The 16,487-nt window shown below is 45.8% G+C and overlaps 1 protein-coding gene across 1 annotated transcript in view; it reads right to left on the reverse strand.

Annotated features, from left to right (window-relative positions):
* IQGAP2 (IQ motif containing GTPase activating protein 2) overlaps positions 1 to 16,487 on the reverse strand; it is a 306,733-nt gene extending 290,246 nt beyond the window's left edge. Inside the window, exon 1 of the mRNA XM_006051068.4 lies at positions 16,034 to 16,487. Coding sequence (XP_006051130.3) covers positions 16,034 to 16,079 — 46 coding nt within the window. The 5' untranslated portion in view covers positions 16,080 to 16,487. The remainder of the gene's footprint in view (positions 1 to 16,033) is intronic.

The following is a 16,487-nucleotide window of genomic DNA, read 5'->3' on the forward strand; positions in this document are numbered from 1 at the left end:
GCAAAGTAAACGCAACAGAAACATCTCTAAGAAGAGCCACACACTTCCCAGTTCTCTTATTCAGAATGCACTGAATAGATTTTAAGTCACTGAGAGAGGGTTTAAATTGTCATTATGAGGTGCTTGTTCCTAAACCACTCGGTGATAAACTGCTGTCTGTCTCTCACTAGGGAGGGCCCATCCCAGCACCACTGCCTTCTGATGCTTCAAATCCTTTCCTGGATCTCTGCTTCTTCTGTACTTTTCCTTCTTTCATCTGTTTTCGTGACGACATCTCAGTTTTGGTGATGACCAAGCATGGACTTAATAAGAGGCACCAGCCAGCCCCATTAACCCACTGCTTCTCTTGGCCGTACATGTCACTGTCTTTTGTTTCTTTTGGGTTTTTTTGGCCATGACTTATGGCTTGTGGGATCTTAGTTCCCTGACCAGGGATTGAATTCAGGACCACGGTAGTGAAAGCTCCAAATCCTAACCACTTGAATCCCAGGGAATTTCCTACCCATCACTGTTCACAACTAGCCTAAGTAGCTGTGCTAAAAAATTCATATGTGTGAAATTCTTCCTTTGCCCAAATGTAATGGCTATATCGGGTTGAGCAGTTGAACAGTATCCCCCCAAAATTCATTTCTGCCCAGAATCTCACAATGTGAATTTCTTTGGAAATGGGATCTTTGCAGATGCAATAAATTCAAATGAGGTCACAGTAGATTAGGGTGGCTCCTAATCCAATGACTGAAAAGAAAAGACACCCCGGGATAATACCATATGACAATGGAAGCGGAGACTGGGCTGATACACCTATAAGCCGAGGAACTCTAAGGACTGTCGGCAGCAAGCAGCAGCTAGGAAGAGGCAAGGAAGGACCCTCCAGCAGAGCCTTCCGAGAGAGTGTAGCCCAGCCACCACCTTGATTTTAGACTTCTAGCCTAGAGAATTATGACAATAAATGTCTGTTGTACTATGCTGCACAGTTGGTGTTAATTCTTCACAAAAGGACACTAGTACAATGGTGAAAATGCTTTACCCAGAAGATATAGTACCAAGTGTGCAAGACTGACCTTTTAACTTCTACCCACAGGTACAGGAGGCACACCGCCTAGGTTCAAGCCCTGACTCTGCCACTTACTATCTGTGGGCGCTTGGGCAAGTTACGTTTAACCTCTCTGAACCTCAGTTTTCCCACCTGTAATATGGGGATAATATTAGCAACTTCAGAGAGTTGTCACAAGGATTAAATTGGGTGATTCACAGAAAGTGCTCAAGAGTCATGCCTGACACATACAAGCACCCCATGTATTTGTTATTCTCAGCATCGTTAGAGGTTAAACTGACAAAAAAAGGTAGAAATTGGTCACTTAGAACTGTACACAACACACACCTCTCGTGGTCCTGTCCCCTTATCGCAGGCACAAAAAACCATGGGAGATCTCTCTCTCAGGGCTGTGCACGGCAACCAGAGACCAGAGTTAAAATCAGGATCTTCCACTGAAATAAGACTGTCCAAGTTTCAATCTTTCCACGCTAATCTGCAAAGCCAACATTTTCTCTTGTTAAATAATCCTAGGAACTCCATAAATGATACTCAGCACACATTCCAAACTAATCACTGAGACACAGCAACCTGGTTACACAGAGGTAGACTACTTGTAATGCTCAGCTCATCTCCAACCACAGAGCAGAGAGGACCAATCTCCCAAAACAGCAGGCTGTCTAGTCCTGGCTCCACCTAAGCCAGCCAGATCCTCCAGGAAGACTTTCTTACTCTGGATTCCATGGCCCTAGCAGTGTATAAAAATGACTGACACTAGCCCTTAGGGAATGGCTTCCCTTACTTTCAGCCCATACTTGTTCTGGAGCCCTCATACTCCCAGGTTCCTGCCGCCTCCCACTCTGGGTAAAAACCACCAAGTTAGAAGCCGCTGTCTGCTAGCCATAAGACAGCCAAATGGAGACGCCAAGTCTAGTACAATAATCATAACTCATTTAAAAAATGTCAGCATTCCAGATAATACTTGCAAGGATGATTGCAATTATCTAAATAGCATCATTGAAATTGATAAGAAATGTTACATTAATTGCTTGCACTGAATGAGCCCCTTCTCGGTACCAGACACAGAATTTTTATGTAGATTAATTCATTCAAGTCTGACTATTATTATTATCCCCATTTTACAATTGAACAGCATGAATCAGGGAAGTTATGACTTTGCCCCAGGTCACACAGCCAATACAGATGATCCTTGAACAACATGGGTATCAGGGCATCAACCCTCTGCACCTGAAAAATCATATGTAACTCAACAGTCGGCCCTTCTGTATCCATGGATTCAACTAACCAAGGACAATGTACTGCTGCAATATTTACTATTTGAAAACATCCAGGGACAAGGGGGCCAGACAGTTCAACCTGTGTTGTTCAAGGGTAAACGGTATTTAGAGGAGCCAGGTTAACAAAATAAAATAATATTCTATTTTAAAAATCCTACACATCCCAGAGAGGCAACCAGTTATCCACTACTTACAGAGCTCAAAGACAGACTCTTGTCTATGGACTAATACTATTTAAATTATCAATCAAAAACGACACTCTCTTAAAAGTTAGACATAATGTAAATGAAATACTACATGCGAACCCTTGTCCTGCATTCCACTTGAGGTTGCAAAGAAATAAATCTTGCCCCAGCCAGACACTGGGTCTTTATCCCCTATGAAGAAGACAAGGACCCAATCATGCCCTTGTGGTGGTGATCTGAACAGCCTAGAGGCCTGCAGTCTCACTGAGCTCGCCCTTGAACTTGAAGATACGTGACCCTGCTGAGGCTTCCTCAATTCACTTAACTGAAAAGTGAGAGATGTGGGGCAGTTCCCCCCAAATTTAAACATAGAAGTTTAAATCGGATCACATATTGATCACATATATCACATAACTGGACCACATATATATCACATAACTGGATCACATATTCCAGTGATCCCATTTCTGGGCACACACACAAAAGACATGAAAGCCGGGACTTAAACAGATACTTGTACACCTGTGTTCATGGCAGCGTCATTCACAATAGCCAAAAGGTGGAAACCACTCAGTTGCCCATCAACAGATGAACAGATAGAATATGGTATATATGTACAATGGAATATTGTTCAGCCTTAAAAAGGAAGGAAATTCTAATACATGGTACAACTTGGATGAATCTTGAGGACACTGAGTGAAGTGAAACAAGCCAGCTGCAAAAGGAAACAGACTGTATGATTCCACTTATATGGAGTATCCAGGGTAGTCAAAACCAGAGAGAGAGAGAGGTGAGCTCCAGGAAGTGGGAGGAGGCGGGATGAGGGAGTTACTGTTTAATGGGGACAGAGTGTCGGCTTGAGAAGATGAAAAAGTTTTGGTGATGGTTACTCAAAAATGTGAATACACTTAATACCACTGAATTTGCACTTAAAAATAGTAAACTTTAACTAGTGTATTTTACGGCAAATGCACAGACACAGAAAGGGGTATTAATTAATTAAATGAATTTCAAATCTTGGTTGTACCCTGAAACCTCCTGTGGAGATCTTTTAAAATATTTGTTCATCACCAGGAGTAAGAGGGTGGACACAGTGGGCCTCTGAGGTACTGGGGGGCAACACTGATACTCAGGAGGCATTCATGCCAGGAAATGAGCCTGTGCTTCTTAGGGGATTCAACGTCACTGAACTGATAGGGAACGGAAGCACAGTGCCAGCATGGGCAAGGCTGGTGGGGATAGACGGGGTGCGGGGATTACAGCCAAAGGAAACAAACATGAGAAACTTGACCAGACCCTGGATCCCCCACCCCCCCCACCCCCCCAAAAAAGGCTATTAAGTTCAGTTGAGGAAAATCTTCATGTAGAATTTAAAAGTCGATGGTGGACTTGAAGGCATGGTACTGGTGGTACTGAGGAGGGGGCTGTGGAAGAGAATATTCTTGTTGTTGGCCTGTGATGGGGTGAGGTATTTAGGGCTAAGCTGTCAGATTGAGGATGCAATAGTGCGGCAAGACGTGGATAGCTGGTGAAGCCACGGGAAAGAGATGGACTTTCAAAACATTGTTCTTTGTGGTTTTGAGGGTTCAAAGATTTTTAAAATAAAAATATCTATGCCACTGCTCTACCCCAAAACAAACAGAATATCTAGGGCACAGGATTCAGAGAAAGAGTGTTTTCTTTGTGAAGCTCCCCTGGAGATTATAATGGGCAGTGAGGTTGACAACTAGGAATTAGACGAGCTCTCAACTGAGATGTGATACAGCATGTATAACAATCAAAAGATGTGCAATTAACCTAAGAGGGTGCCCCACTGTTGATACTGAGCGGCCCTGGGAGATTTCTTTCGTCCCAAATGATCCCAGCGGCCCTGCCTTCCACTCTTCCCATAATGTAGTGTTAGCTGCTCGGTTGTGTCTGACTCTTTGTGACCCCATGGACTGTAGCCCACCAGGCTCCTCTGTCCATATGGAATTCTCCAGGCCAGAGTACTGGAGTGGGTTGCCATTCTCATTCTCACCCTTGCCCTCAGTTTCTCTCCCCAAAGGCAACCTCTAAAAACATGTTTGCATAACCTTCCAGAGGTATTCACAAGTACACAGGTTAAGTCTGTCTTCCTGTTTGGTTGCTGGATCTTGTTTGTCCTACTCAACAGATCAAAGGTGCACATTTGCAGAGATTTCAAAACTACTACAGAGAACCACACTATAAACTCCATTTCTTTCTCAGAGGTCACTAGTCAAATGTGAAGAGTCACAATCGGAGCCTACTTTGAAGGATAACACGTAAGCACAATCCTCCCAACTGCAGGCCGATTCAGATTGACAACACCGTATATTCTATTGCAGAACGGAGGAGGAGAACTCTGAAACTGTCCCCAGAAGCAATGCCAAAGCAAGGAAAGGGTTCTTGTGTCCCTGGTTCTTGTGGACAGGTGACTGTCTCTTTATACATTCTCTTTAAATGAATATTTTCTCCTTTGGAAAATAAAACTCATTAGTAGATACAGAACAAAACCAAGAGCCTACTGGTATTGGCTGTGTAATGATCATTTCTCAGAAAAACTTTCTAAGAGTTCGGTATGAGCAAGGCTTTGGATTTGATATGGGGAGGGGAGGAGAGTTTAGGGAGTGGGTGAAAGGAGAATTCATATTCCATGACACTGATGATGTAACTGACTTATTACCCCAACCTTGTGAAGCCTGCCTGGCCAGCCCCGGGCCAAGGTAAAGAATGTGGAAATCATGGACATACCCAAGGACCCAGGGAGGAAGCAGTCAAGTCTGGCTAATTCTAATACAGAAGGGTCAATAGGAAACATTGGTACGGGGGAAAAAAACACAAAAACTGGTAAAAGAAAGCAGGGAAGGCAGAATGAACGAGTAATCTGACTGTGGGGCCACACAAGCAGCAGCCAAGATTTTCTACATCCAAGGCCTCCAGCATCCCAGTTATGCCCATAGGCTGAGCTTCACCTCAACTTTAGGCCCATGAATCTAAAGCTTCATTACCCTTCTCGAGGCAGTAAGGCCTAAGGGATGTCTAATGAACCAGCATACTTCCTCAACCCCTCTTCTAAATCCCCACAGCACTAGGTAGACCAGAAGGTTGGAGGACCCTCTCATTGAAGTCAGATTCCACAATGTGAATTAGGCATAAAGATTAACACTTGTTTCAAACAGTTCCTTCCCATCTCAATACTGTCACAAACGCTTGGGCTCTCCAACCCACAGCAATGATCAACATAACCCTGAAGGGGGAAACGGGATGCCGAGTAACTGCAGAGCGACAATCCCTCACTCCGGTATGTTAGTGACAGTCCCACAACCACTTTCAAGATGACAAAAGAATGCAGTGCAAAATCCAACCCATCATCCAAGCTTATTTGTTAACATTCAACAATAGAGCATGTTAGGTTTGCTTTTGTTTGTTTTTAGTATACACGAAGAAGAATTTGGTCTCCAAATTGACAGACCAACTCCGCCTCCACAGAGATAACTATTTCCCATGAGTTTATACATTCAAGAAAGCACAGGATGTTTATAGCGTTAATTATATGTAAATTTTTAAAAACGTGTGTGGAGCCAAGATTTTAAATCCATTTTCTGTTAAATTGAGATGAGGGCAATGAGGTGGGAAGGCAGGCAAGAAGCAGCAGAGATGAGGGCAAGACCCCTCCCCTGACATTCAAGTGCTGATGCCATGGAGACACATTCTGAAAGAGCATTAAATCATTTAACCCTCTGAGCACGCACTTTCCCATCGGCACTTTACAGGACAGGAAACGGAGGCACAGAGAAATTAAAGTAGCTTGCCTAGGTTCCACAGAGGGTGCAGGCAAGTCTAAACTCAACATTAAATACTTGCCTGGCAGTCAAATTCTTGAGATTACTTTTAATTTAACTAAAGATAATAGAAACAATTTCCTCATTCAGACCAGCAATGCCATGCTGACACTCTAAGCAAAACCTGTAACAGCAAATACAGTCTGAGTGTCTTCCTAGGTACCAGGATTCCAGGTTACCAGGTAGGTACTAAACCTAAGCATTACTTAAGTATTTCAAAGATCTGCTGCTTCAGTAACATGCAAATCAAGTCCATTTATAAGATGACTAAGGAATTGCCTTAACATTATGTAAGACTGAGTTCACAATCAGGCAATAAAATAAGAAAAGTGAAGTGAAATTATTGGGAACTATTCTACCTTAAAAAGGTTGAAGGCAAAAGGGGCAGGGGGCAGCAGAAGATGAGATGGTGGGACAGCACCACCAACTCAATGGGCATGAAATTGAGCAAACTTGGGGAGATAGCAGAGGGCAGAGGAGCCTGACATGCTGCAGCCCATGAGGTCACAGAGAGTCAGACACGGCTTAGTGACTGAGCAACAACAAATATACCTTAATTTGCAAAAACAAACAAACAAAAAGACATAAAAATGTCTTTCTTTAGAGATTCAGGAGGAACAGGAAAAGGCGAACAATTAAAAGTCATCCTCTTTGGGGATCCTAAGCAAAAAATCAGAGGACTGTCCTATCTTTAAACAAGAGCAAAAGAAAAAACAGACCAATAGTTTCCTGTAATGGGGGCACGGTCTGAATGCACTAATTCCTATCAAACAGTATCTCTGCTAACATACTCAACTGATCTCAAAGTTGGGAATGAATGAAAAATACTTTTAAGTTGTCCTGGAGGGGCAAAAAAAAAACAGAAGAAGAAGACATCTTCCAACCCTTACTGTCCAGCCCCACCCACACCTACAAGGATTGCAGTCCAGAATGGCCAGGGCTGAGACCTTCCTTATTACACAAACAGGTTATCCAGCTCACTCAGCCTTCCCGAAGGCTCCAGAGAGCACCACCTACCCCTAGGAATCTCTGAGGAGTTGACGTCACTTAATCCCTAGTCAGTGGAGATTTGGGACTTTATCATCTAAATCACATTTGTTTCCCAGAAGGGAGAAAAGCAACCTTAAAGCCAGACTGAAACAGATCCTATACAGTAAACACAAACCTGGACAGAAATCAATGCCAGGGTTTGTATGCAGTGCTTGTGTGTGCTCAAAATCAAACACACAAGGAATACTGTAAATAAAGTGTTCAGTAACCAGTGCTCATGTGTTTTTACTTACTTGACAAAAACCTGCCAGCCCTGTGGAAAGGGTAATCTGTGTATTAGGAATGCTTTTTCACCCTTGCACTGGAGCACCAGTGCATCCGAAGTTACATCAGGAGTGCCTGGAGGGCTTCTGGTCTGGGTGGGGAAGGGACTTCACCTTTCCCTCAGGTTCTCAGGGATGCTCTGCGGCCACGCCAGGAAAACCACTGCACTGACTGGAGAAATAGCTGTCAGTGCCTTGGGCACCTTGGAAAGAAGGACCACGCACAACCCATGACGGTAAAACTAAGCGAGAGTCCAGGCAGAGCGGTGTCAAACGGGAGGGCCTGCTCATGAACTGGAGACACGGTATTTGCCAATTTCAAACTGAGATGTTCATCTTGTGGATGCCCTAAATCTCCAGTGAAATTTGATAAGAAAGATTATCGTTAAGTCATGGGAGGATGAGTTGTATAAATTGGGGAGAGGTGGAAGAAGCCCTACCCCCTAGATAGTCTGGTTGTCAAGGTCCTTGCCTGGCTATAACTACATTCTCTTCAAAAAAAAAAAAACAAAAAAAAACAAACCTGTTTTCAGAGAATTCAGAGAATCTGCCTTCTGAAATGGTTTAGAGTTAGCTGTCTACCTGGCTGGAATCTCTTGGGCACCAGCGAGGCTCTAGATCTACCTCTCTTTGGGTTCGCTGGATGCCACCCGTTCCAGAGCCATCATCAGGATTTACATCCATCCTATCCTAAGTGAAACTATATGACAAACCTGACCAGTAAAAATAGAAGCGCGATGAAGCAGCCTCTGAGCAACGAGAGAGAGGGCACCCCCCAACACATACACGAACACACACACACACTCAAACTTCACCCACCCTCTTGCTGCTCCAGGCACTGTGCGTTCCAACCACACCCACCTTCGCGCCATCCCCCACTTCACCAGGTCACCTGTCCATAAAATCTAATGGAAACTCTCAAAGAACAAAAAGATTCTTCAGGGAGAGACTAGATTAAGCTGTTCTCCTCAAGACAGCACTGTCTTTTGTTGCCTACAAATAAAGGCTTCCATGATAAATTCCCCTCTGGCTACCCCTCCCTCCACAGGACCTACCCACACCACCTAAACATCAACCCCACAAAACAGCCACGCAACACACCCACTGGAATGCCTTTCCATTTTCCTTCCTGACCTCCCTCAAGGCTGTGGTCACACCCTTCATGAGGCATCCCATTTCCCCATCCAAATCCGTCACTTGTGTCTTCGCTTCCACGGAATTTGGAAGTACACCAATAAAAGTAGAGGCATTACTCTTCAACTTCCAGACTCTTATAAAGTGTAAGGCTGTAACCATTTTCCTTCATCCCCAGTGTGTTGTACGCATCAGGTACTCGATTATTAGAATCACCACTGTGTGTTTAGCACTATGTGCCAGGACTGCACACTCTTGCGAGTCCCTTGGACTGCAAGGAGATCCAACCAGTCCATCCTAAAGGAGATCAGTCCTGAATATTCATTGGAAGGACTGATGCTGAAACTCCAGTACTTTGGCCACCTGATGCGAAGAGCGGATTCACTGGAAAAGACCCTGATGCTGGGAAAGACTGAAGGCGGGAGAAGGGGACGACAGGGGATGAGATGGTTAGATGGTATCACCGACTCAATGGACATGGGTTTGAGCAAGCTTTGGGAGTTGGTGATGGGCAAGGAAGCCTGACATGCTGCAGTCCATGGGGTTGCAAAGAGTCAGACACGACTGAGCGACTGAACTGAACTGTACTGCCAAGAACACTGGCCAATGTCACAGGAATGCAAAACATCATCCTTCAAGGTATAGGAGAAAACCCCAAGGCTATTCAGGCAGTTAAGGGCCAAGTCAGGATTTAAACTCACATCTACTCAATACCAAACCTTGTGCCACTCCACTGACATTGTTCTGCCTCTTAAGGGAGAAAAACAGAATGGAATGGTAAAGTGAAACAGCAGTAGCTTATTGGTCAGTCAACCCACTACAAACTTCTGTCTGATTTCTCATCAACCCTAGACTTTAACGCATGGCCAGTAGCCTGGCAGGCCACAGTCCATGGGGTTGCAAAGAGTCAGACACGACTGAGTGACTAACACAGAACATGTAATAAAGTGTGTTTTACAAATCATCCTATTTGGAATCATTGGAGCATACCATTATATTATGGAAAAGTCTTTCTTTCATTTCAGTGCCTCACGATGAGATGGGATGTCTCTACATATAGATAAAATGGTTGGATGAAGCCAGGATATACTCTATAAAAAGCCCATGTATTCTTTGATGCTTTTCCTTGGGGCGGGGGGAGGGCGGTTAAAGAGTAAAATAAATTTGAGAGAATCCTGCCCACCTTTTAAAAGAGTAGTTTTAAAAGAGCACACTATCCAAATGGCCATAGGTTTCTGCAGTTTGATAAAATCAGGACAAACACCTGAAACAGACAGAAAGAAGGAAGGACACCTCCTTGGATGAGTCAGAGAAGGCAAATTGGCAGCAGCTGGTGAGAAAGATGGACCGGTCTGGAAGTATCAGCTTCCAACCCCCGCACCCCTACCCCCTGTCACGGGTAGCTGTGCGGTTTTGAGACAGTGTCATGGGCTTCAGCTTAGGGAAGACCACTGGTCCTCTCAGAGGTAATAACAAGGAAACGGTAACAATGGCACACGAAACACACAAGCACTTGGTAACTTCACCAACTTCAACTCCACACCATGTGCTGGCGTGCCTACCCTGTAGGGCTTACCCGACTCAGATCAGAAGTCGAATAGCCTTTGTCTGTCTTTGGTTGCCATGTAGACTTGGTAGGCGCTAGATCCGCTTGTACACTAGCCTTGTAAAGAAAATGAGCTGTTGAAAAGCTTATACCGTGAGAAGGTGAGGGGCAAAAGCAAACTAATGGTTCCCTTGAGAAAAAAGGGGGTCGCTAACGCCTGAAACAACACTAAGTTCTCCAACAAACTGGGTATTACGAGCTTAAATGCTCCCAAACAAGTCACTGGGGCTGAGGACATATGTGATTAAAGTTAAAAGCGTACTAAAAGAACACTTTAGCTCGTGACCTGAAAGCACCTTCTGAAAAGCTTAACCACAACATTAGTGCTGGAGGAGGAACTTGATTTTTTTGTCTATTACAGCCTGCATCTCAGGGCAACACTGCATACACCCCTCCTCCATCTGCGAAGAAAAACACAGACAGACTGTTGGAACCAAGCTGCCCGGAAGTGAACGTGAAGTCGCTCCGTCCTGTCCGACTCTTTGAGACCCCATGGACTGTAGCCTACCAGGCTCCTCTGTCCATGGGATTTTCCAGGCAATGGTACTGGAGTGGATTGCCATTTCCTTCTCCAGGGGATCTTCCCGACCCAGGGATCAAACCCAGGTCTCCCGCATTATAGACAGACGCTTTACCATCTGAGCCACCAGGGAACTCCTTAAACACAGGTGTATTCAATCCTGTTTTATACACCTGAGATTAATAGTTCAGAACTTAACTTTCTAGTACTGGGAAAGCAATAAGAAGCTTAGTAGTGCCGACCACCGAAACACACCAGTCACCAGGTGATTTGGAAATCTCATCATGCAGACAAGAGCATCAGACACTAAAAGTACCAGCCAGAACCTTCCCCTGCATCACAGACACAAACACACCCATGCTGGGCTGATTTTACACTTCTTTAAGAGAAGCAAAGAGTGAAACACTGATCATTTACAACATTTCTCATGATTTTGCAGAGGGTAGAAAACCACAGTTCCTGGCACAGATACATTGATTACTGACCCACATGAGGCACTTAAACTTTGACTGGATCATCAGTGATGAGCAAAATCATCTTAGTCACAAGACCCCTCTCTGCTATGGCTGGTCTTTTAAACTGTCAAATAACTGGAAGAAAACTTTTGACAGATCATGGTGGCAGCGTGTCAAAGCAAATACATCATAGTTTGTTACAAGAGCATGAAAGTTATCTGCAAATCATTATCTAAGCATAAGTTCCACTTAAATTTAGTTTTGACTGTAGAAAGACTCTCTGGTTGTAATGTTCTACTCATGTCTGAATTAGTATAGCGGCTTCACCCTTCCCGTTTCCACATCAGCTCTACAGAATTGTGTTAGGGAGCTAATACTCCAGTTTAGTTCTGTAGTAATGTCTTAAAGGGCTTCCCTGGTAGTTCAGTGGTAAAGAATCCTCCTGCCAATGTAGGAGACTCAGCTTTCTATCCCTGAGTCAAGAAGATTCCCTGGAGAAGGAAATGGCAGCCCACTTCAGTATTCCTGCCTGGGAAATCCCATGGACAGAGGAGCCTGGTGGGCTACATCCAAGGGGTTGCAAAAGAGCTGGACATGACTTAGCGACTAAACAACATCTCAAAAAATAACTTCACAGGTTGCCAAAGGAAGTGGCCAATGTGGAAGAAGCAAGGATCAAATAGAAGCCTATTTAGTTTTAATTCAGTGCACCAATGTGCAAATCAGGAATACTTTAGCAATCTCTCATGTCAGAAATCTGAGAAGAGAACCTTGAAGAACTTATTGAGAAATCCCTCAAGAATAACACACGATGTGGTATTTCACAGACCCTCAGCCTGGTAGAGAAGAGAGACATCATAACAGCCCTGAACTGAGTTAATTTACTTTGTACAAGAATTACAGAAATAAATGTCAATTCAAGGGGAGGAGAAATGGCAGAACATCAGCCCAGACCTAAAATAAATAAAACAGCTTAATTCAAACTACCAAAGAGCTGTTTTTAAAGACCAGTCTCAAATATGTTTTACTAGGAATATGCAGCACTGGAATTGAAATTACTACAATATATATAGGATGTATATATTGAGAATATATATATCCCAATAGGGAGTCTGCTTATCTTTAAATGTTGGGGATGAACCCAGCTTGGTATAGTTCGAGGTTTCATTGAACCCATAACTCACCAAACCCACAAACAAGAAAAAGCACTGCCCTATAATACAACACAGCAAATACAATCCTGTATTCTCCTCTGTTCTTTCTGTGAAAAGCCCAAAGCACTATTTTCAGTCCTGTGTTGACAGAAGGCCCAGAAAGCCAGAAACCATATATTCTAATACATTGTGCCGTCCCCTTTTGCGTGGATAGTTGACATTAGGTAGTATCTATTAACACTAAGGTGTATTCTACTAGACATCATTTTTAAAATAAACTATGAACATCCTCACACATATAAGAATTTAGATCTTGCATCATTTTATATAAATGATGCTATGACTAAAAATATTTGTGAGGACAGACAGAACAGACTTGTGGTTGCCAAGGGGAAGGGAGGGTGGGGGAGGGATGGAGTGAGAGTTTAGGATTAGCAGATGCAAATTATTATATATATATATGGATAAACAACAAGGCTGTAAAGCACAGGGTACTATATTCAATATCCTGTGATAAGCCATAATGAAAAGGAACACAAAAAAGAATGTATGCTGCTGCTAAGTCGCTTCGGTCGTGTCCGACTCTGTGCGACCCCATAGACAGCAGCCCACCAGGCTTCCCCGTCCCTGGGATTCTCCAGGCAAGAACACTGGAGTGGGTAAAAGAATGTATATATATAACTAAATCACTTTGCTGTACAGCAGAAATTAACATATTATAAATCAACCGTATTTAATAAAAATATATACATATATATATTTGTGAAGTCATTTTTCCATCTGTTTGTCCACTAGGAAAACTATCTCATTGCTTTGTGATCGCCCATCTCCCAGTTTGAACAATTACTTCCTTCAGTCTGCATCTGATGAGGGGAAAACCCAAAAGTACAGCACCAAATAGTATCTGACCAGTACTAGTATCGTTCAAGTAAGTACATGGACTATCCTGAATGAAAGAACATAGCAACACAGTAAGCTCCCTGTGAGTTACACCTTGCGTGTCAAAAGCATTCAGGCTGTGTTCTCTAAGTGGTATTTGTCCTCAAACAGAACAGAAAAGCCTGTTTGCTTTTCTAACTTCTCCATGAAAGAGAACGTCTGAAATATACGATGTGTATGATACAAATCTTCCCCAGTGGCACCGTGGTAAAGAATCTGCCTGCCAATGCTGGAGACACAAAAGACTCGGCTTTGATCCCTGGGTGAGGAAGATCCCCTGGAGGAAGAAATGGCAACCCTCTCCAGTATTCTTGCCTGGAGAATCCCATGGACAGAGGAGCCTGGCAGGTTACAGCCCACCGGGTCACAAAGAGCTGGGCACGACTGAGCAGGCAGACACATTATACACATACCACCTTCAGCTCTAGACCTACTTGGAGGAAAATGGTGGTAACAGCAAGTGACCTCCTCTAACAAGACACTCAACTCAATCAGTGCCGTTTAGTTCAGGAGATCTCTAAGTGTAGCTGTTGATCTGAGGTTTCATTCAGCTGATGTTGTACCTTTTAAACAAAATAATGATATTTAATGCAATAAAAAGAATCCGTGAACATACACCATTTATGAATCTGGTATCAAACTCATAGAAGTGTTCATTTTAAGGACATAATAGAAAAAAAAAAGGACATAATAGGCTATTGTGTTAAAGCCTTAAGAGTTCAGGGTGGTCATAAAGTCTGAAAATTGGCAACTACTTTCCATTTTTTACTATGTCAGGTGACCAAAGAATGCCTTCCTGGGGAGGATTCCAAATAGATGGTACACCACTCATTACATCAAGCTCCTAAGTAAAGTTAGACGAGGATTTCCAAAGAAAGTGGCTACACAGAATGCCCTTCACACTTGTGGGATCTCAACCTGCTTGACAGCCAAGTCTAGGAGCACTCTAAAACCACAGGTGCATTGAATGAAAACCAAGCGTCATCACAGATGCTCATGTAGGGAAATGGGTGGAAATGCAGCATTAAGGGACTGCGTTCTTGTACATTTGCCCAGCACACTCAACTAGCAAGGCACAACACCGAACAGATCATGGTTTAAGATATGACATCAAAACCCCTTTTTCAATGCATACTCGCCTAGTTTCCACACGTTGTGACCATCTTATAATTTGACACAATGAAGCTGCCAGACGCTCTGGGAGCTTGACATATCCAGGACTTTCACCAATCTGGTGAATGGCTGACATCCTCTGGATGAACACATCCCAGCTCAAGGAACTCTGCCCTCTGAGTGGTTTAGCAAAGTGCAAACTCAGGCTGCAGAGGGCAGGCCTGGGGTTAAGTGTTCAATGCATCTCCCTAGAGGACAGAGGCCGCAGCTGACTCCTCACTGGCTAACACAGGAAAGGTCACCTGGGAAAACTCATCTCTGATGTTCCCTTCCAAGGCCCAGAGGAGAGAAGCCAGGGTGAGCAGGCTGACTACTCCCTTTTTATGAGGCAAGCCTGTGGCCCTCACGACAAGTCAGAACCACAAAAGGTAAACTTGCAGCAGGAATCACCACCTTAACCCAAACCTGCTACCCCTGCCACCAAGGCCAGCCCGGGCAAAAGATTAACCTGTGATCCGCGACCATGGGTTCACCAACCTTGTTGAGAAAGAGGGAACGCGCCAACTTTCTGTTTGTTTTAAAGGAAATACTTCCTGGCACATGTTTTGTAAAGACTCTGAACTCTGCACATGAAGCCACGTGGTTGGATCTAATCTGGCTCTATCCACTTAACGATCAGCCTTACGTCCTTCTGACGGTAGCCCCTGGCGGGGTAATCGACAGGGTCTCATTCAAGTCACGCGGCTCCAACCGGATCCCAGGGAGCCCAGCGCCGCGTCCTGTCGGCGCTGCAATCCTCCGGCGCGCCGCACAGTCCCCGCAGGGCCCAGGGGAGGCGGGGGACGGGAAGGCGGGGTGGGAGGAACTGGACCGGAGGTGCAGCTTTCAGCTGCAGCAGGAAAGGACTCCCAGCTCCGGCGGCCCAGGTGAAGCTCTAGGGAGCCGCCGTAGAAGCAGATGCCAGGCCTTCCAGGAACGCCGACGCTGCCACTAGCAGAATGCGCGGGCACACTACTAACGGAGCCCACCTGTAGCCACAAGCAAACTTTCCTCCCCTTCTGAGTTGGAAGAATCGGGTCCCTAACGCCACCCCCTGGCCCGAGCCAGCTATGGCTGGGAGCTCCGCGGGATCCTCACCTGATACCCCTAAACCCCCAACTCGGTGTGTTTCAGGGCGCAGACCCAGTTCTGCCTCGCACCACGGTGGGGTGTGCAGGGGGGAGGGACTGGGGTGCCAGCTGGGTATTATGACTGTGGGGAGAGCCGGAGGACGCCGCTCACTAGCCTTTGCAACTCCAACTCCCAACTTTGCCAGCCACCCAGCCGCTGCCCCCCTGTTCCTCTGCGGCGCGCACTCGGCTCCCCCGGCTTCTCCAAGCCTTCCTTCGGGGTAAAAGCCCCCAAAGTCAGCGGATCCCCGCGCGCCCTGAGGACTTACAGCCATAGCGAGGTCTCTGCAGGGACGGCTGGTCCTCGTGGGGCATCCTGCGAGGCTCTGGGGGCCCGCCCGGGGCGCGCCCCCCGCGGCTCCCCTCGCTGGCCAGGCTCGCCGCTCCGCGCCCCGCCGGCGCGCTCGTATCCGGCTTCTCGCTGTGCCCGCCTGGCCGCCCGAGATAGGCGCCCGGCTCGCTCGGTGCGCCCTCGTCAGCGCCCGCAGCCGCCGCCGCGCGCTGACACCCAGGCAAAAGTGAACTCTCTTTCCTCGCTCGCTCTGGGCCGCCGCCGCCGCCTCCCGGGCAGGTTTCCTTTCTCCCTCCAGCCCGGCCCCGTTATCCACCGCGCTGCGAGCGCGCGCCGCCGCGCAGCGACCTCTACCGCCCGCGGGGCGCAGCGCCCGGGCGCCTGGACCCGCCCCCGTCCGGCCCCCGGGCTTGGAGGAGGGGGCTGTACTG

Source organism: Bubalus bubalis, chromosome 11 (genome assembly GCF_019923935.1).
Source record: "Bubalus bubalis isolate 160015118507 breed Murrah chromosome 11, NDDB_SH_1, whole genome shotgun sequence".
Classification (NCBI taxonomy): domain Eukaryota; kingdom Metazoa; phylum Chordata; class Mammalia; order Artiodactyla; family Bovidae; genus Bubalus; species Bubalus bubalis.